This window comes from Aristolochia californica, unplaced genomic scaffold, assembly GCF_029961685.1.
Source record: "Aristolochia californica isolate CCGP_79_NKW_82.1479 unplaced genomic scaffold, dmAriCali1.0.hap1 SCAF_12, whole genome shotgun sequence".
Lineage (NCBI taxonomy): Eukaryota > Viridiplantae > Streptophyta > Magnoliopsida > Piperales > Aristolochiaceae > Aristolochia > Aristolochia californica.
In genome coordinates this window covers 19,422,452-19,441,866 of record NW_027181793.1, presented here as the reverse complement: position 1 = coordinate 19,441,866, position 19,415 = coordinate 19,422,452, and the positions used below count along the sequence as shown (strand labels likewise).

Sequence of the window (19,415 nt, the reverse complement as noted above, 5' to 3'; positions counted from 1 at the left end):
CAGTCCAATATACCGATCCTTTTATAAATATAAATTTAAAAACTTCTAAGAGAAGAAAATAAGCACACCAACATTCTCTTCTAATATTATGATGAAATTCAACCTCAATACCAAGAAATTAATGATAAAAATGAAAAAAAAAATTCAAACCTTACAGAAACAGAAAGTGTGTTCGCTATTCAGGGATATCTCCAAAAGTCTTTCCAAGAATGAAGGGGCACTGCTGAAACGAAACGAGAGTTAGAAACTTTGTAGGGTTAGGTCGGCGACGAAAAAAGAATAGGACATTAAATAAAAATCTTACCTCTCGTCGGACCGTCGCTTTCGTCTCGTCAGCGAGGAAGAACTTCGGATGAAGAAATCGAAGAGGAAGGATAAAAATCGATTGCAAAAAAGAGAGATAATTTACATCCGTCTGTATCTAACGTATCAATTCAACAAAATATTGGGTCTAAAAATAAAAATTATGTACTGTATTCCAAAATGTTCTGATCTAATATGTATGATGAATACATGCTTACTAGAACTGTTACTAGTCTAACATTACAGAATTGGGTTGAGTTCCATATGCATAAAAAAAAGTTTTGTTTTGGTGAACAACAATTTAATTATTATGGTTGTTTTATGGACCACAATATTATATTTAGGAATAGGAAGAGTTCCATAGGAATAAGAAAAAGACACATGAAGAAAGAACAAGCTTTGATCACACCAGATAATTTTTTTTTTACAGTTTTGCAGTTAGGACATGATTTTTGTCTACACAATTGCTTAAAAGAGCATGTTATCGTAATTTTAATTCTCTCAAGTTATTGAAAAAAACCAAAAACAGAACCAAGTCACAATAGAAGCTGCATAAAAAAGATAAAGACTAATCATTTCATTTTGGATAAAAAAGTCCACTACCAGATAAAATATAATTAATATGGACACAATCTATATGAACAGAGATCAATATAAGTTGTGAACTAGCAAAAGTAGATGTGCACTGTACATTGAAAATGTTGATAATCCACATATTGTGACTAGAAGAAGGGCTTTGAGACTTTGTCCACACTAAATCGTATAGGATACCAACTGTAGGACAACATATGAATGACTACTGTACAGAATGCCATGTTGAGCAAAGGATGAATGATCCTTTTCAGCTTAAACAGATTCTTAAGAGAAAACAGAAGTTTTATGCATTTAAAACCAATACCGCTGATAGCAATATAAATGGAAATTGGAAGGTCAAAGTTTAGGTCTGTGAGTAATAAGATAATAATCAACTACATGGTCTGCTAAATTCTCTTCATGCTTAAAAAAAACCACACGATAGAAAACGATACGAGATAAACTTATTGATTGAGGGAAAAAGGTAAAAAAATGATTAAAATGATGTATTTAACTTTATCTGGAACATATACAACGAACCCCAGAGTCCTGTCAACCAAAGGCTAACTAGACTTACAAAAGATAAAAATGAAAAAAAAATCAACACTGAAATCACAGAGGAAGAAAACGTACAGAAGTTAAAATGAAAAAAAAAAACAACACTGAAATTGCAGAGGAAGAAAACGTACAGAAGATAAAAATGAAAAACAAAAATCAACTCTGAAATCGCAGAGGAAGAAAACATACAGAAGATAAAAATGAAAAAAAAATCAACACTTACAGAAATAGAGAGTGTTCACCGTTCGGGGATATCTCCAAAACCTTTCAAAGAATGAAGGATCACTATTGAAACGAAGCCAGAGTTAGAGATTTTGTAGGGTTAGGTCGGCGACGCAAAAAAAAAAAAAAACATTAAATAAAAATCTTACCTCCCGTCGGACCGTGGCTTTCGTTCGTCGGCGAGGAAGAACTTCGGATGAAGAAATCACAATTAACCACAATTTCATAGTAATTTTAGTAAATTACTATCAGATCATACAAGGATAAACCTAGGGGAGGAGGGGTGAATAGGTTTAATCATATTTCAATGGCTATAATTTAATTAAACTAAAGATTCAGTAAATTAAACTCACCAACCATGCAAAAATCACAATTAACCACAAATTTCATAGTAATTTTATAATAGTTTATAATCTGATACTGTCTTAGATTGCTAATTTACTCTTAAAGTTAATTCTCAGAATTTGTAACAATTATATTACCTACCTAACACATTGGACTTAATAACAATTAGTACTAAGTACAAGTACTTAAACCCTTCAATGGATTTTCTAAAGCTGCCATGATCAGCTTATCCCATAGAGGTGGGCATATAAATTTTTTTAAGATAATAATCTATCACCGACAGGGGAAGGAGATGGGCACAAGCAAACACGCCCACCCTTGGTGACCACTCTTTGACCGGCGGCGCAAACCACGCTTGACCAACGGACTCAAGTAAACAAGCAAAAGAAAAGATGGTCAAAGAGAACAAGTCGATAGGGGATGTACGTCTTCAATCTCCATTGACATCTATATAAGCAAATCCTCTTTCTTGGTCTCCTTACAAAGACTCCAGCACCATGGACACCTTCTTCATCGGTCACGGAGCCCCAACTGTGGCCATCGACGCTTCGCTGCCGGTCAGGCCTTTCTTGCAGCAATGGCAGGAGAATATCTTGGCGACGAAGCCCAGAGGTATTCTCATCATCTCCGCTCACTGGGAAACGGCTGAACCCACCGTCACCGTTGTTGATCGAAACGATACCATCAACGTCTTCCAGATGTTTCCTGAGCCCATGCCTCAGGTTTGGCTTTTGAACTCCGTTGCTCTCCTTCTTTCTTTCGCTTATCTTTCCCATTCTTTTTGAAAATTTAGAGCCGTTTTCGAGGAAAGGGTTTAACTGTTCGAAATTGAAGGCTGCATTCTACATGTCTCTCGTTATTTTGAACTGATTTGGATAGTTTCTGTGTCATTTTCTTCCACTGCAAGTTGTCATTTACCACTAATAAAAATCAACATGACGAGTTTCCGTCTGCACTGCAGCTCCGTTATCCAGCGCCGGGTTCCCCTGAACTGGCAAATCAAGTGAAGGAATTGCTGATCAAGGGAGGATTCGAGCAGGTGAAGGAAGAGAAGTGCCGGGGGCTCGACCACGGCGCATGGGTCCCCTTAATTCTCATGTACCCAAATGCCGACGTTCCCGTCGTCGAGCTCTCTATCCAAACCGACAAGGACGGAACCCATCACTACAACATGGGCAGAGCCCTGGCTCCCCTACGGGACCAAGGGATCCTCATCATCGGCTCCGGCAATGCCACCCATAATCTTCAGGTGCTTGGTTCTGATAACGAACCCGTCTTTCCTTGGGCTCTCGCCTTCGATACATGGCTCAAGGAAGCACTCCTCGATGGACGGTAACAGCTCAACTCACGTCACTCCGTACTCGCAACGGTTGAATTTGTTTCTTTAAGACTGATCCATTCTTTGCTTTCAGACACGCCGACGTGAACCACTACAACGTGAAGGCGCCGTTCCCGAATATGGCGCATCCATCGCCGGAGCACTTCTACCCGTTGCATGTCGCGTTGGGGGCTGCTGGCGTGAAGGCGAAGGCGGAACTCATCCACCACAGCTGGTCTCTGGCTTCTCTCTCTTATGCCTCCTACCGTTTCGCAGCGGCTCAATGATGCTTTAATTCGTTTTTCATTACTCAATTTGTTTTTCCATGTACTTTAATTCTTTTCTCCTCCTTCTGTATTAGATTTGTTATGTTCTAATAAAGCCATTAGCCTCATCAACACTATTTTTCAAATACTTATTGCTTCTGGTTCTCAACGTTCTCATTCCAATTTTGGAACAGGACATGCCGCCATTAGAATGTCTTATAACTTGCAGTAACTACTCTTATGTTTTCTTGTGGTTCCGGCGGATCAATAACAAAAATAGAACAAACGTCAATTCTCAGCTATGAAACATTTTAGACCGTCATTTTCTCCTAACGTCCAGCCGAGTCCAAAGGTTCTCCGTTCTTCAACCTTTCCAAACATAGCCGATTTCTGTTTTTTTGTTTCTCGGCAGGAAGCACTATATAAATAGACAAGTTACAATGATCAGATCCCATCAGAACCCAGAAAGAAAATTTAAAAATAAAATGGCAGCCAAGTCTCTCGTTTCTGTGCTGCCTCTCCTCTGCCTTGTCTTCGTCTCCGTCCAAACTCCTCACGTTGCAAATGCCCATGGCATCTCCTACATCAACAAAATCTGTCAGAGAGCCACCCGGTTCAACCCCGCTATCAAGCTCGACTTCTGCGTCACTTCCCTCCAAACCGTTCCGGAGAGCTACACCACAGAGATCGCTGGACTATTGAAGATCACCACCGATTTGGCTCTGCAGAATGCTTCAAGAACAAGTGGTCTCATCAAGAAGATGAACTCTGTAGCTTGCGAAGACTTGACCAAGGACCAGTTGAATACTTGCCTCAACGCCTATACCTCTGCCGTTTCCTCTTTGCAGGAAAGCGCCCAAGCCTGTGCCGCGAAAAAGTACGACGGAGCCAAACTGGGGGTGGTACTGGATGGGGCAGCACAGTGCGAGAAGGCGTTTGAGAATGGAAATGGGTCTCTGTTAGCTGATGAGAACAGCAATCTCCGTCAGCTCGTCACCATTGCTCAGGCCTTGCACCGTTTTGCTACCAAACACTCGAAACATTGATAATTTGATCTCTGCTTCTTCGTTCTTGGTGTGCCATTGCTTTGTCCATCTCATGTTTTTTCTGTTGTCTGGATCAATTAAGCTGCAGTTCATAATAAAATAATTCGGAAGAAGTGAAGAGAAATTTCATTGTTACTGTTCATACTCTTATCCGGCAATGGTTACATGTCTTTGATTCATAGTGACTTTGATTGCTCCCTCATATGTGATTCATCTCTCTTTGGAAGAACGAGTTCTGTTTATATAAATGTAGAAGAATCACAAGGGTTTATATAGGTTTTGCATCTCAAGGACATCCTCCAACTAGGTGTCATCTAGGCATGTTCACAAAATTATATAAATCAATGCTTAATCATTCATTTTTTCTCCCATTAATTTTGAATCTTGAATTCCTTCATGTAATTGATTGGAGTGATTTGAAATAACTTATCTCCTTGATTGATATGGGTAGAGTGATCATGATTTGTAGGAGATCCTTGACTAGCTTTGGAAGGTTATATTGGGACCTGCATACGAGAATTGCATGGATGAATTTATCTATAGCCATGCATGGGGACTTCCCTCTTTGTGGGGATGAGATGGACTTCACCCTTGCTTGGATTTGCATGGGTGACGTGTCCCACTTCTTCCCCCCGCCCCCCCCCCCCCCCCCCCCCCAAAACTTTATCGTCATTTGCTATTCTCCTCTCCCTCTCCCTCGGCCTTTGTCTCCCGACGATTTTTCGCCCCATCTTCTTCCTCTCGTCTTCGCTCTCTCTGCTCCCTTTACTTTCTCTCATCATCTCACGTTTTCGCTGTCAATTTTCTTTCGTCATCGCTCGATTTTTTTCGCCCCATCTTCTTCTTCTCTTCTACGCATCTCCTCTTCGTTTCTCTCTCAGCCTCACTCGTCATCCTCCCTCTCTCGTCTCCCTCTCTCTTTTCCCTCTCGGCCTCACTCTCGGCCTCCCTCTCCCTTCTCGTTCTCGCTCTTCTCTTTCCTCCCCCCCTCCCGATTTTCTTCGATTTTCTTTGATTTTTTACATTTAGGCGTCGATTTCTTCGATTGGGTTTAGATTTCCCCATTCGGTGGTGGTTTCCCCACAATTTCAGAAGGTAAGCCGAAACCCTAATTGTTTTCAACTAATTTAGTGTTGTATTTGATTTAATTTTAATTTTTTTATGTAATTTATCTTGATTGTGGCCTAATTGTGGGATTAAAGGTTCATATTCGTCTTGATAGGGTTTAATTTCGGGATTAGAGTTGGGGTTTGGGACTTTTAGGGTTTTAAGGTCTAGGGTTTAGTCTTTAGGTCTGGAATTCGTGTTTATGCTTTTTAAAAAAAAAAAAAATAGGGTTCTCAGTTTTTGGGGTGATAGTGTTTTAAGTGCTTAGGGTTTAGTGTTTGGGGCTTTTAGGGGTTTTAAGGTCTAGGGTTTATGGTTTGGGGCATTTAGGGGGTTTAAGGTCTAGGGTTTAGGGTTTGGGACTTTTAGGGGTTTTAAGGTCTAGGGTTTAGGGTCTAGGGTTTTAGGGTTTGGGTCTTTTGGGGCTTATTTTAATTTGTTAGGATTCTCGATTAGGGTTTAGGATTAGGGGGTTTAGTCCAGTTTAAACAAGGCTTAGTCGCCTACACGGGCGTCCATTAGCCAAAGAAATCCGACCCCCATCAATGACGGTGTACGGTTTGTAGTGACTGTACATGGGGCTCTACAAGGGGTGTTCGGTGAATTTGGACTTGATGAGTTTGTTTTTGCATTTTTCTAGTCATATGCAATGAAATTAGTTCGATTAATTTTGAAATGTTTTAGAATGTTGTTGAATATGTTTGAAGTGTTATGGAATGCTCTTGTCATGTGGTGAGGAGATTTTGGTGTTATAAATATCCACCAAATGGTATTTTGTTATTTGTTGGTTGTGTTTCTTTGTATCCCTAGTTACTACGACGGGTAATGGTTTTCTGATAAAAAAAAATTCCTTGAGGACCATCTCGGATTTAGATTATAAATGGCTGGAAGTAGACAACAAACTCCTTGATCATATGACATTTGGACCTTCGATGATGAAAACAAAATGCCCGATCTCTTGGTTGAGCAAATCAATATGGGGAACAGGATGCCCAACGGGGTTTGGAAGCATGAAATGTATTTGGACTGTGTCAATAGGTTCAATGAAGACGTAGCTAATAAAAAAACTGTTGAACAGCTCAAGAATCGAACAAGATCATGGAAGAAAACTTACCAAGCAATAACGAGTTATCTCAACACTAGTGGGTTCGGTTGGGATGCAACCACACATCGAGTTACTGTATGTCATTCTGTATGGCAAGATTATATCAAGATCAGTAAATTATGATGTACTGTAAAACATTTTGTATATTTTCCGCATTACTAGAACTCTATTCCAAGTCGTCTAAATGGTGTTTTATCCTTGTAGGAGCATAAAGAAGCTAAAAAATATAGACAACAAGGCTGCCCCCTTTATGACAAATTGGCTTTGGTAGTGGGAAACTCAATAGCCATGGGGAGAGTAAATCAAAATGACGAAGACATGTGCAATGGTGTCCAGCATGAAGAAGAAAATTCATGCTTGGACATGCTCGAGGATGTTGATTTAGGTAGAGATACTCCTTTGCCATTCTTTACAGAAAATGAGTCGGCACATGATCAGTCTCCAAGTGCTCACCTGTCAACTTCAAGTCATCGTAGAAAGATACCGCAAATGGCCATCGATGATAGTATCGTGTTCGTTGATACAATGAAAGAAATTGCCACCCTATTGCATGAAACTGTAATAAAACCTAAAGATGATAAAACCGTCGGAGAGAATTGGTATGAAGACCTCACAGAAATCCCAGACCTGTCAATAGAGATGAAGTATCGCGCTTCTCTATTGTTAGATACACCAATGAAGAAGGACATGTTTACGAAGCTGCCAGTGGAAGAGCGACTCGGTTTGCTTAGATTTTTTTCTGGTGAAATGTAGTCAATAGTTTTAAGTTCACTATCTATTTTGGGACGCTTGTTTTGAAGTTTAATTATGTTTTTTTTTATTTTGACTTTATAAGACATATCATTGATAGATTATGAATGTTATTATGGTTAAGATTTGGGTTTTCATGATTGTTGTGTTCTTATTGTGCGGATGAATAATGTGGGTGTGTGATTGGAGATGGTTTTATATAGGTGTGATTGAAAATAGGTTATGATTGATGATAAGGGTATGTTTTTGTGTTTATGACATTTAGGAAGAAACATGAATTATTTTTGAAGTCGTCATTGTGGTTGTGGTGATTGTATTTGCAGGTTTCCATGGAAGACAAAAATAGGAATGTAAGACTGATAGCATTCACATATCTTATAGACATTATCGGAAGATACTATCTCAACCATAGGTATAGATGTGCACTACATCCTCGTGGGATTGGTGGTCCGATTTATTTTCAAAAGGCATTAGCGAAATCACCTGTTAAATTTTGAAAAGTTTACAGGATGAATCAAATTGTGTTTAAAAAAATGGTAGAGATACTTTATAGTAAAAATTTTTTATCACCCACAAAGACCATCTCAGTGGAAGAACAACTTGCATATTTTCTCCTAACTGTTGGTCAAGGACAAGCATATAGTGTCACAACAGAGATGTTTGATAGATCAAACTGGACTATAAGTAGGTATTTCAATAAGGTGTTGAATGTTATTATTAAACTTCGGCCTGATTACATCAAATGGCCTTCAAAACGGACTCACTCGAAGATTTTAAGCAATCCAATGTTTTATCCGTATTTAAAGGTAACATCACTTGGCATCTAATGAACAATTTTAGATTAATATTTAGAGTTATTTTGTATTAATTGAAATGATATAATTAAGATTGTATTGGGGCTATTGATGGAACTCATATTAAAACAAACATCCCACTTGAAGAACAACAAAGGTTCTGGAACAGATAGGGCTTTCTCTCACAAAATGTGATGGCAACATGTACAATTGATATGCAATTCACTTATGTACTTGTTGGGTGGGAGGGATCAGCAGCTGATTCCCGTGTATTGAAGGACGCATTGACTCGCCGAAATATAATCTGTGTACCTGAAGGTAAATAATATATTTTTATGTAGTAATTTTGTTTTATTTTATCTTCAATTATCTTATGTGGAAAATATTTTGTACTGTAGGTAAATATTATCTAGTCGATGCTAGTTATGCAAATATGCCAGGATTTTTGGCTCCATATCGAGGAACTCGTTATCATCTACAAGAATTTGGAGACAACCTTCCTAGAAATGATAAAGAGTTATTCATCCGAAGGCACTCATCTTTGAGGAATACTATTGAACTAACTTTTGATGCTTTAAAAGCTCGATTCCAAATGTTGAAAGACGCTCCTCCGTTTTCTTATAAGATCGAGATGAAAATTGTAATAGCTTGTTCCATACTACACAATTATATATGTAAAGAGGATTACAATGATATGTTTGAATTGGAAGATGATGATTCAGATGATGAGGTTGGTGGAGGAGGTGATGAGGTCCGATTAGCAGGTGAAAATTCGGATGAAGATAGTGATGATCTTGGGGATGAAGGCAACCTATCAACAACAATGCGGGGGCATCGTGCATTAGAATCCACTAGAGCTGCACAATTTCGAGATGCCATAGCGACTAGCATGTGGAATGATTATTAGTGGTTGTACTTTATTGCTTTTGAACATGTATGTTGTCGTTCGTATGTACTAAACTAGTAAGTTGATGATGTTAAACGCATGAACTCGTTGTTAAAAATAATTTACGTTAATTATATTTGTTTTTGTTATTTTATACTTTTTTTTACGTGTTTACAATATTTTCTAGTCACACGTAATTAGTATATTAATTTATAATAAATTGTAATCATTAATTGGTATAATTATCCAATTTCTATAATTAATTAAAAATATGGTTTTACAATTTGTGTTAATATTTTATTAATTATTAATAAGTAAAAATAATTAATTGGTTTATTTATCCAATTAATTAAACCATTAGATTTTCATTTTGTGTGAATATATTATTAATTAATAATATGTAAAATATATATTATGTCATTGATAAATTAATTTATTTATTTATTTATTATGTATTTTTTATTTTTTATTAAAATAATGAGTTTTAATTTTAAACTATATCTTATGTTATTATGAAATAATTTATTTTTTATTATATTCATTTATGTTATTTTAAATTTTTTATTTATTTTAAAATTTTTATTCTAGTCGCTCGTAATTAGTATATTAATTTATAATAAACTGTAATCATTAATTGGTTTAATTATCCTATTTCTATAATTAATTAAACCATTAGGTTTATTTATTATATTCTCTTATGTTATTTTTTAATTTTTTTATTAATTTTGTATAATTTATTCTTGTCACACGTAATTATTGTTTTAATTTATAATAAAATATAATCATTAAGTAATATAATATAGTTTTTCATTAATTAGGATATTAATATATTCTAATACTACACGTTAAATCACTTATAAGTGCAGTAACCACATTTATTTTGGTTAATTATATGTTTAGGTGTATGTTCTATTTAAGTATATTATAAAATGTTACTCATTCTCTTCTTTGTAACATATTTTTTATTTGGGGGCACTAACACTGGAATCTGTTTTCCAACCACTTGAACTCGTCTACACTAAGGGGGGGTTAGTCCCCCAAATAGATTTTCCAAGTTCAAGTTCATGTCCAACATGAAGATCATGTCAGTCATGTACATGAAGATCATCTTTGTGTTGACGACTTCATGTGCATTGGAAACAGTTTCCAGTGTTAGTGCCCCAACATGAGAAAAAACATAAAAAATAAGAGAATCTCTAAACCTTTATAGTGCACTTAATTACAACATAATCCTTAAACCCCAAATTAGGTAAAACAACCATTATTACTACACGAATAAGTTATTTAATGTATAATTAAATATATTAATATATTTATTAATTGAATTAGATATTTTATTGTGCATTAATATGGTAATTACATGAGCCAATGAAATACGTATATGATTAATTACAAATAATAAATAAATAACGTTATAAATAAAAAAATGAAAGTAATACGTTAAGTTATCAATTTATTAATAACATATGATATACTTTAACCTAAAAATGAATAATTTAAGAGAAAAAATTGATCTAATCATAACTTTAACACACTATATATTTGTACATAATATATTTTATGTATTATTAATTAATAATATATTATCACAAAATTTAAAACCATTGGTTTAATTAACTATAGCAATCAGATAATTTTGCCAAAATAATTTATCAAATATTTATTTTAACAATATTTTAATTATGACTATTAAATCACTATTTTAATATAGTAATTGTAAAATAAAAATAATTATTTTATAAATAAAAATAATTATTTTATAAATTAAAATTATAAATTAATGATTTTTATGAAGATAGTTTAAGTTTTCCTAACTTAGGAAAAATTAAACATCTTCATCTTCCTCAGCAGTGAGCCAGCGGGCGACGGGGACGGGCTAGGCAAAGGCGACGGTGGTGGGCAATGCCGACAGAGGCGGCGCTCTGACAGTACGCCGAGAGGGAGAAGAGAGGGAGGCCGAGAAGCTCTGCAACAGATGCTCGACCTCCCGTGCTCTGCGGGAATGAGAGAGGGAGCAGAGAATGAGAGAGGGCAGCGGGAATGGAGACGAGATAGGGTTGCGAAGACGAGAGAGGGCTACGAAAATGGAGACGAGAGAGGGAGCAGAGAATGAGAGAGGGCTGCGGGAATGCAATGGCAGAGAGGGTGTGCGGCAGAGAGATCCCCGAGAGACAGCCCCGTGCGAAAGTCATGTAGATGATTCTCAAAATCGGGCGGAAAGCACTTTCCGCCGTTTACTCTTGGGACATGAACTCCTGAGTCATGCATGTTCATGTACATGACATGAATTTTGGCGCCCCCTAACGACACCAGGACATGAACTGTGTAATGCGCATGAAGATCATGTCCTGAGTCATGTGCACTAACCACCCCCCCCCCCCCCCCCCCAACATCCAAACATGAGTTGAAGTTGAATCAATTCATTTCACTTCAATTCAAATTCATTGTGGACTAACCCCCCCCCCCCCCCCCCCCCCCCCCCCCCAGAATGAGAGATACAAGGAGTTAAGTGGTCTAAGTATGAGGGGCATTTTTATAATTGTGATAATCCGTTGATTAAATATAGAAGGGGTTGAGCACGACTACCAACAAACTCAGTTTTTTTACTGCTCTCATCCTCTCTCTTCTCCTCTTCTCAAATTCTCTCTATTTTCTCCTCATTCTTCACTTTTTCATGGTAATCTAAGAGGTTTTGTTCATCATCTACTCTATTGAAGGGAAGTTTGATCGCACTTATGTTTGACAGTCCATGGAGGGGTGACGGCATTATGGCAAAGTGCCTACTTGTTGCAAGCTCCAAAGAAACTTTGGAAAATTTTGAAGAAGTTACAACAAAATTTCTCCACTAGTTGCAAGCTCTATGAGGATTATGGCAGAGTTTCTGGTTACTTTTTGCTCTTCTCCTCCATTCGAAAAAAAAAAAGAGAATAAGGAAAAAAGGTAAGAAAAATAGGAAAAAAATTGAAGGAGATGAAATGGAAAAAAGGAAAAAAGGAGAAGAGTTTATCCCATAAAAATTTTCAAATTCTTTCATAAGAACTATTTTTGTGCCTTTTTTATCTTCTCTCTAAGAGAAAAAAGGGAGAAGAAGGAAAAAAAAAGAATAAAGAAAATAAGGAGGAGAAGGAAAAAAAGGAAGAAAGGACAAAAGGGAAAAAACGAAAAAAGAAAAAAATCATTAAATTGAGCATACTAAATATATCTAAAACAATCTTTCTAGCGATCATTTCATTGGAAAAGTTCTTCAAAAACTCGTCTTCAATGTGGATTGTAGGTTGTAACTTGCTTGCATGATGCCAAAAATTGCTATTTATCATCGATCAGTTATACATCAAAGAATTTGTTCTTAGGCCGTGTACACACTGTCCATCAGAATGTGGGAGTTGACCATGCCCGAAGTCGTTGCATTAACAACAAATTAAGGGGATGCCGAAGACAAAGCTAGTTATTGGAGAAAGAAAATTTCCCAGGAAGGCTCGCGAGTCGACGAACCGAACCTGGCTTCGGTCAAGTTCGGCTCGTTAAGGTAAACGAGCTGATTTCAAAGCTCGAACTCGATAAATAACGAATCAAACTGAACCGACACTTAAACGAACTCCGGCTCGATTCAAAGCCAGCCCTACCTAAGGTGTGGGCATATAAATTTTTTATTAAGTATCAAATACCTTCAGACTTTTCCTCTAATATAATAATCTATCACCGCCAGGAGAAGGAGACGGGCTCGAGCAAACACGCCCACCCTTGGAGACCACTCTTTGACCGGCGGCGCAAACCACGCTTGACCAACGGACTCAAGTAAACAGGCAAAAGAAAAGATGGTCAAAGAGAATAAGTCGATTGGGGATGTACGTCTTCAATCTCCATTGATATCTATATAAGCAAATCCTCTTTCTTGGTCTCCCTGCAAAGACTCAAGCACCATGGACACCTTCTTCATCGGTCACGAAGCCCCAACTGTGGCCATCGACGCTTCGCTGCCGGTCAGGCCTTTCTTGCAGCAATGGCAGGAGAATATCTTGGCGACGAAGCCCAGAGGTATTCTCATCATCTCCGCTCACTGGGAAACGGCTGAACCCACCGTCACCGTTGTTGATCGAAACGATACCATCAACGTCTTCCAGATGTTTCCTGAACCCATGCCTCAGGTTTGGCTTTTGAACTCCGTTGCTCTCCTTCTTTCTTTCGCTTATCTTTCCAATTCTTTTTGAAAATTTAGAGCCGTTTTCGAGGAAGGGGTTTAACTGTCCGAAATTGAAGGCTGAATTCTACATGTCTCTCGTTATTCTTATTGAACTAAAAAATCAAGTTCATCATAATGTTTTTGTAGAGTTAACACTAAATGCCGCTATGCACTTGGGAAGATATCTCTTCTTTCTTTCATTGAAAAGATGAAGGGTCATTTTGCCTGTCGTTCTTATTGGGAAGTGGTTAGAGAATACCTTCCCTTCCTAAATTGAAAAGAGTTTCTTGTTAGTTAGGTTTTCCAAGGAGGAGTTGTTGATTGTATATTGATTCCCTTTTTGATTTTGTTGATAACAAAACTTGATAGAGCTAACAATTATAAATTAAGTATTTCAAATACTTTTCCTTGAAGAGACGTGCATTTCAAGGTCTAAAGCATCAAAACGAATCAAGCTTCTCAAAATCCTCAAGCATCAAGCATCAAGCATCATAGAAAGTCAAATCTTGAAGAAGCACCCTTGAAAGATGGAGACAAAGTGAAGGCAAGAGTTTGAGTCTTACTGAGAAAAATAAAAAATCAGTCTATGGAAAAGAGAGGAAGTACTTGAGAAGCCCGAGGTCTTTGGTACTAAATGCCCACATAGGTCACTGCCCGTAATAACAATATAATCCACATATTCCACCATAAGAATGTTGCCTAGTGGAATTTCTGGTACACATTGAGTGATCACTTTCACACCTCTTGATCACAAGTTTTTTTTAACTACAATGGTAAATTTATCAAATCAAGTTTGTGGAGATTATTTCAACACATATATTGCTTTATTCAACCGACATACTTTCTCCCTCTCAACCACATAACCAGGTGGTTGGTACATGTAGACTTCCTTAGAGAGTATACTATTTAAGAATTTTTTTTTTTTGACATCAAACAGATGTAACTCCCATTTAAAATTGGTTGCTAGTAATAAGAACTCTGATCGATTTCATCTTGGCAATAAGAGAAAAAGTTTCATCATATTCAACACTGTAAGACTGAGTATAACTTTTAGCAACCAATCGAGCTTTGTATCAGAGAAAGCATCAAGTTATTTTAAAAAATACCTTGTTTTTAAGGCATATTTCTCCTTATAAAAAGAAGGCCTTCCCATCAAATCAATGGTTGCAACATTACTGTATCTTGCAAATCGTGTTCATCTTATAACACAGAACCAATTCTTACTGCTTAGAGAATTGCTACACACCACGGAGAAGATTTAAAGCCCGACTACAATAGAAGCTCCAAAACCATTAACAAACATAAAAAATATATAATAAAGTTGAAGAAGAGAAGTGAATCAACACCTTATAGTTTTAAAACTTAGTGGGATCATCAAAACATAACTCGTTCTTCCAAAAAGAGATGAATCACATCTGAGGGAGCTATCAAAGTCACTATGAACTAAGAACATGTAACCATGCAGGATAAGAGTTTGAACAGTAACAACTGTGAAATTTCTCTTCATTTCTTCCCAGTTATTTTATTATGTACTGCAGCTTAATTGATCCAAACAACACAAAAAATAGGAGATGGCTGCGTCCAAGGAGATGGACAAAGCAAATTATCAATGTTTCGAGTGTTTGGTAGCAAAACGGTGCAAGGCCTGAGCAATGGTGACGAGCTGACGGAGATTGCTGTTCTCATCTGCTAACAGAGACCCATTTCCATTCTCAAACGCCTTCTCGCACTGTGCTGCCCCATCCAGTACCACCCCCAGCTTGGCTCCGTCGTACTTTTTCGCGGCACAGGCTTGGGTGCTTTCCTGCAAAGAGGAAACGGCAGAGGTGTAGGCGTTGAGGCAGGTATTCAACTGGTCCTTGGTCAAGTCTTCGCAAGCTACAGAGTTCATCTTCTTGATGAGACCACTTGTTCTTGAAGCATTCTGCAGAGCCAAATCAGTGGTGATCTTCAATAGTCCAGCGATCTCTGTGGTGTAGCTCTCCGGAACGGTTTGGAGGGAAGTGAGGCAGAAGTCGAGCTTGATAGCGGGGTTGAACCGGGTGGCTCTCTGACAGATTTTGTTGATGTAGGAGATGCCATGGGCATTTGCAACGTGAGGAGTTTGGACGGAGACGAAGACAAGGCAGAGGAGAGGCAGCACAGAAACGAGAGACTTGGCTGCCATTTTATTTTTAAATTTTTTTTCTGGGTTCTGATGGGATCTGATCATTGTAACTTGTCTATTTATATAGTGCTTCCTGCCGAGAAACAAAAAAAACAGAAATCGGCTATGTTTGGAAAGGTTGAAGAACGGAGAACCTTTGGACTCGGCTGGACGTTAGGAGAAAATGACGGTCTAAAATGTTTCATAGCTGAGAATTGACGTTTGTTCTATTTTTGTTATTGATCCGCCGGAACCACAAGAAAACATAAGAGTAGTTACTGCAAGTTATAAGACATTCTAATGGCGGCATGTCCTGTTCCAAAATTGGAATGAGAACGTTGAGAACCAGAAGCAATAAGTATTTGAAAAATAGTGTTGATGAGGCTAATGGCTTTATTAGAACATAACAAATCTAATACAGGAGGAGGAGAAAAGAATTAAAGTACATGGAAAAACAAATTGAGTAATGAAAAACGAATTAAAGCATCATTGAGCCGCTGCGAAACGGTAGGAGGCATAAGAGAGAGAAGCCAGAGACCAGCTGTGGTGGATGAGTTCCGCCTTCGCCTTCACGCCAGCAGCCCCCAACGCGACATGCAACGGGTAGAAGTGCTCCGGCGATGGATGCGCCATATTCGGGAACGGCGCCTTCACGTTGTAGTGGTTCACGTCGGCGTGTCTGAAAGCAAAGAATGGATCAGTCTTAAAGAAACAAATTCAACCTTTGCGAGTACGGAGTGACGTGAGTTGAGCTGTTACCGTCCATCGAGGAGTGCTTCCTTGAGCCATGTATCGAAGGCGAGAGCCCAAGGAAAGACGGGTTCGTTATCAGAACCAAGCACCTGAAGATTATGGGTGGCATTGCCGGAGCCGATGATGAGGACCCCTTGGTCCCGTAGGGGAGCCAGGGCTTTGCCCATGTTGTAGTGATGGGTTCCGTCCTTGTCGGTTTGGATAGAGAGCTCGACGACGGGAACGTCGGCATTTGGGTACATGAGAATTAAGGGGACCCATGCGCCGTGGTCGAGCCCCCGGCACTTCTCTTCCTTCACCTGCTCGAATCCTCCCTTGATCAGCAATTCCTTCACTTGCTTTGCCAGTTCAGGGGAACCCGGCGCTGGATAACGGAGCTGCAGTGCAGACGGAAACTCGTCATGTTGATTTTTATTAGTGGTAAATGACAACTTGCAGTGGAAGAAAATGACACAGAAACTATCCAAATCAGTTCAAAATAACGAGAGACATGTAGAATACAGCCTTCAATTTCGGACAGTTAAACCCCTTCCTCGAAAACGGCTCTAAATTTTCAAAAAGAATTGGAAAGATAAGCGAAAGAAAGAAGGAGAGCAACGGAGTTCAAAAGCCAAACCTGAGGCATGGGTTCAGGAAACATCTGGAAGACGTTGATGGTATCGTTTCGATCAACAACGGTGACGGTGGGTTCAGCCGTTTCCCAGTGAGCGGAGATGATGAGAATACCTCTGGGCTTCGTCGCCAAGATATTCTCCTGCCATTGCTGCAAGAAAGGCCTGACCGGCAGCGAAGCGTCGATGGCCACAGTAGGGGCTCCGTGACCGATGAAGAAGGTGTCCATGGTGCTGGAGTCTTTGTAAGGAGACCAAGAAAGAGGATTTGCTTATATAGATGTCAATGGAGATTGAAGACGTACATCCCCTATCGACTTGTTCTCTTTGACCATCTTTTCTTTTGCTTGTTTACTTGAGTCCGTTGGTCAAGCGTGGTTTGCGCCGCCGGTCAAAGAGTGGTCACCAAGGGTGGGCGTGTTTGCTTGTGCCCATCACCTCCCCTACCAAATCTAAACAGAGGCTTGATTAATCTAATCACATCTGCCCATATTTACTAATCTCCCTTAAAATATAAGATAAAACTCAATTAAGTAAATGACGTTCTTTGTCTCTAAATCGTGTATCATGACACAATATGTGAGACATTATGATATTAGTGGAAAAGTCTCAAGATATCTGATACTTAATATGTGATACATTATGAACTCTGAGGAAAAGATAACCAAAAAGATTTCTGGATGCGATCAAGAGCATGTGACATCTCTCTTAAATGATGATATTTTTTTCTATTTTATCCAAATGAGTATCACTTTCTTTGTCCGGAGACCTTCTGTGTGAGATCCAGTTGTTTGCGTAGCTTAGTAGCTCGAGTGTCTGTCTAAACATTGCATCTTCTCTTGTTTCTCAAAGGAATCGCGTCTGAGAGTATTGTGGCTGTACGACAAAAGATAAGAGAGAAAGCCTCACTTTTTCAACTATAAATTCCTGCGAGAATTCCCTCGCTTTGTCCATAGCATTCGTAGAGCTTCTGGGCTTATTCCTCGACCATGTTAGTGTTTGTAGGTTGTGTTAAGTATTTGGTTTTCCGCACCTAATGACCGGTCTTTTTGGTTGTATTGGTTAGGTGCTTACATGGTATAAGAACTGGTCACGCCACGACCAGCATTCGATTCCCCGCGCGTTCACATAATGTTTGGCTCGGTGACGTTGCATTTGGCGGGGTGGGTGTTAGTGTTTGTAGGTTATAGGTTGTGTTAAGTATTTGTCTTTCTGCACCTATGAGACTGGTCTTTTGGGTTGTATTGGTTAGGTGTTAGTGTTTGTAGGCTCTGATACCATATTGAAACCAGTTGCGCAAAAAGGCTCGAACCTTATAGGAAAGCAATCGCACGGATCTTATACATGGACCTTATAGGAAAGCAATTGCCAGTTAGTAATCATAAATGCTGAATCTATTTTGATTTAGTTTGTTGTTAGTAATCATAAATGCACAATCTATTTGGATTCAATTAGTTAGGACTGATCCTGGTTTCTTCGGAACCGAGAAAAGACAGTTGGAAAGTGTGGAATTCGTCAATTTCAGACAGAGACTTTTCTCCTGGTTTCTTCGGAACCGAGAAAAATATTTTGTAACTTTTTAAAGTATAAATCTAATTGTAAAATTGTAACTTAAATAATTAATGAACATTAATTAATAAATGTTATTAATTATTTTAATCAATATAATCCTATTAAGGTAAACAGTCAGTAATTAAAAAGATGTTAAAGGTTTGTTATTCAATTACAAAATCTCAAAATCTTTCCATCACATTCTCAAAATCACTATCTAATTTTTTTAAAATAATAACACAAATAACCAACTTAATTTCACAAATACCTAAATTTGACCGATCAACTACACACGTGTACAAGGTGACATGTAAGATCGCTTACATGGCACCATATTATCACACCACATCATCACCCAAAGAGTCTTACTCCATGTCACCCAACACGTCATTGGTAAGCCAAGTCATATGCAATGTCATTAAATGCCACATAATCCATCCACGTTAGTTTGCCTTTTAAAAATATTAATTTAAGTTTTTTTTAATTAAATTTTTTAAAATATTAATTTCTGCTTTTAAACAATCTTACGCATTTCATTTCATTACCTTCACTTTAATATAAGAAAAAAATATAAAATTTGATAAGTAATTATTTTTAAAAAATTAATATAATTAATAGTTTCTTTTACTTAATACCTTATAAGAGAGAAAACATGTTGGGAGAAAAACAGGATGAAGAAAGAGGTTTTGTACTTGTGTCCTAACCTTCCCCCTTAAGCTCAATTTATAGGTAAATAAGATTACAATATGACAATAATACCCTTAAAACTTAAACCAATTACATCAATGTCATCTATATGAGATGACTCTTTAGTTACCATCAAGCCATCACTCGTGTGCCTGTGGGCCTTATCCTTGGTTTGTGGGCTTGAGCCCATCTTCCACCTCTCTTGGATGTGTGA

At 38.0% G+C, this 19,415-nt stretch overlaps 4 protein-coding genes across 4 annotated transcripts; 2 read left to right on the top strand and 2 right to left on the bottom strand.

Annotated features, from left to right (window-relative positions):
• The first annotated feature begins 2,498 nt into the window (after positions 1 to 2,498).
• On the top strand, positions 2,499 to 3,656 carry LOC137945657 (4,5-DOPA dioxygenase extradiol-like). The gene is made up of 3 exons (XM_068791618.1): positions 2,499 to 2,723; positions 2,963 to 3,333; positions 3,414 to 3,656. The coding sequence occupies exons 1-3, from the start codon at positions 2,499 to 2,501 to the stop codon at positions 3,604 to 3,606; spliced, it is 789 nt and encodes a 262-aa protein (XP_068647719.1). The 3' UTR covers positions 3,607 to 3,656.
• A 126-nt stretch (positions 3,657 to 3,782) lies between these two features.
• On the top strand, positions 3,783 to 4,631 carry LOC137946656 (putative invertase inhibitor). The gene is made up of 2 exons (XM_068792982.1): positions 3,783 to 3,838; positions 3,998 to 4,631. The coding sequence occupies exons 1-2, from the start codon at positions 3,783 to 3,785 to the stop codon at positions 4,629 to 4,631; spliced, it is 690 nt and encodes a 229-aa protein (XP_068649083.1).
• Positions 4,632 to 15,059: 10,428 nt separating this feature from the next.
• LOC137946654 (putative invertase inhibitor) lies at positions 15,060 to 15,620 on the bottom strand. Its single transcript, XM_068792981.1, has one exon. It carries the CDS (start codon positions 15,618 to 15,620, stop codon positions 15,060 to 15,062), a length of 561 nt encoding a protein of 186 aa, XP_068649082.1.
• Positions 15,621 to 16,035: 415 nt separating this feature from the next.
• On the bottom strand, positions 16,036 to 17,193 carry LOC137945659 (extradiol ring-cleavage dioxygenase-like). Its single transcript, XM_068791620.1, has 3 exons — positions 16,969 to 17,193; positions 16,359 to 16,729; positions 16,036 to 16,278 (listed from the first exon to the last, which is right to left on the bottom strand). The coding sequence occupies exons 1-3, from the start codon at positions 17,191 to 17,193 to the stop codon at positions 16,086 to 16,088; spliced, it is 789 nt and encodes a 262-aa protein (XP_068647721.1). The 3' UTR covers positions 16,036 to 16,085.
• Between the last annotated feature and the right edge of the window lie 2,222 nt (positions 17,194 to 19,415).

Excerpts from the sequence above, each read along its gene's own strand:
- LOC137946654 (XM_068792981.1), bottom strand. The coding sequence starts at position 15,620 with ATGGCAGCCAAGTCTCTCGTTTCTGTGCTGCCTCTCCTCTGCCTTGTC.
- LOC137945657 (XM_068791618.1), top strand. The coding sequence starts at position 2,499 with ATGGACACCTTCTTCATCGGTCACGGAGCCCCAACTGTGGCCATCGAC. Across the intron at positions 2,724-2,962 it reads TTCCTGAGCCCATGCCTCAG|CTCCGTTATCCAGCGCCGGG; the intron begins GTTTGGCTTTTG and ends TCTGCACTGCAG. Across the intron at positions 3,334-3,413 it reads GAAGCACTCCTCGATGGACG|ACACGCCGACGTGAACCACT; the intron begins GTAACAGCTCAA and ends CTTTGCTTTCAG.
- LOC137945659 (XM_068791620.1), bottom strand. The coding sequence starts at position 17,193 with ATGGACACCTTCTTCATCGGTCACGGAGCCCCTACTGTGGCCATCGAC. Across the intron at positions 16,730-16,968 it reads TTCCTGAACCCATGCCTCAG|CTCCGTTATCCAGCGCCGGG; the intron begins GTTTGGCTTTTG and ends TCTGCACTGCAG. Across the intron at positions 16,279-16,358 it reads GAAGCACTCCTCGATGGACG|ACACGCCGACGTGAACCACT; the intron begins GTAACAGCTCAA and ends CTTTGCTTTCAG.
- LOC137946656 (XM_068792982.1), top strand. The coding sequence starts at position 3,783 with ATGCCGCCATTAGAATGTCTTATAACTTGCAGTAACTACTCTTATGTT. Across the intron at positions 3,839-3,997 it reads TACTCTTATGTTTTCTTGTG|GAAGCACTATATAAATAGAC; the intron begins GTTCCGGCGGAT and ends GTTTCTCGGCAG.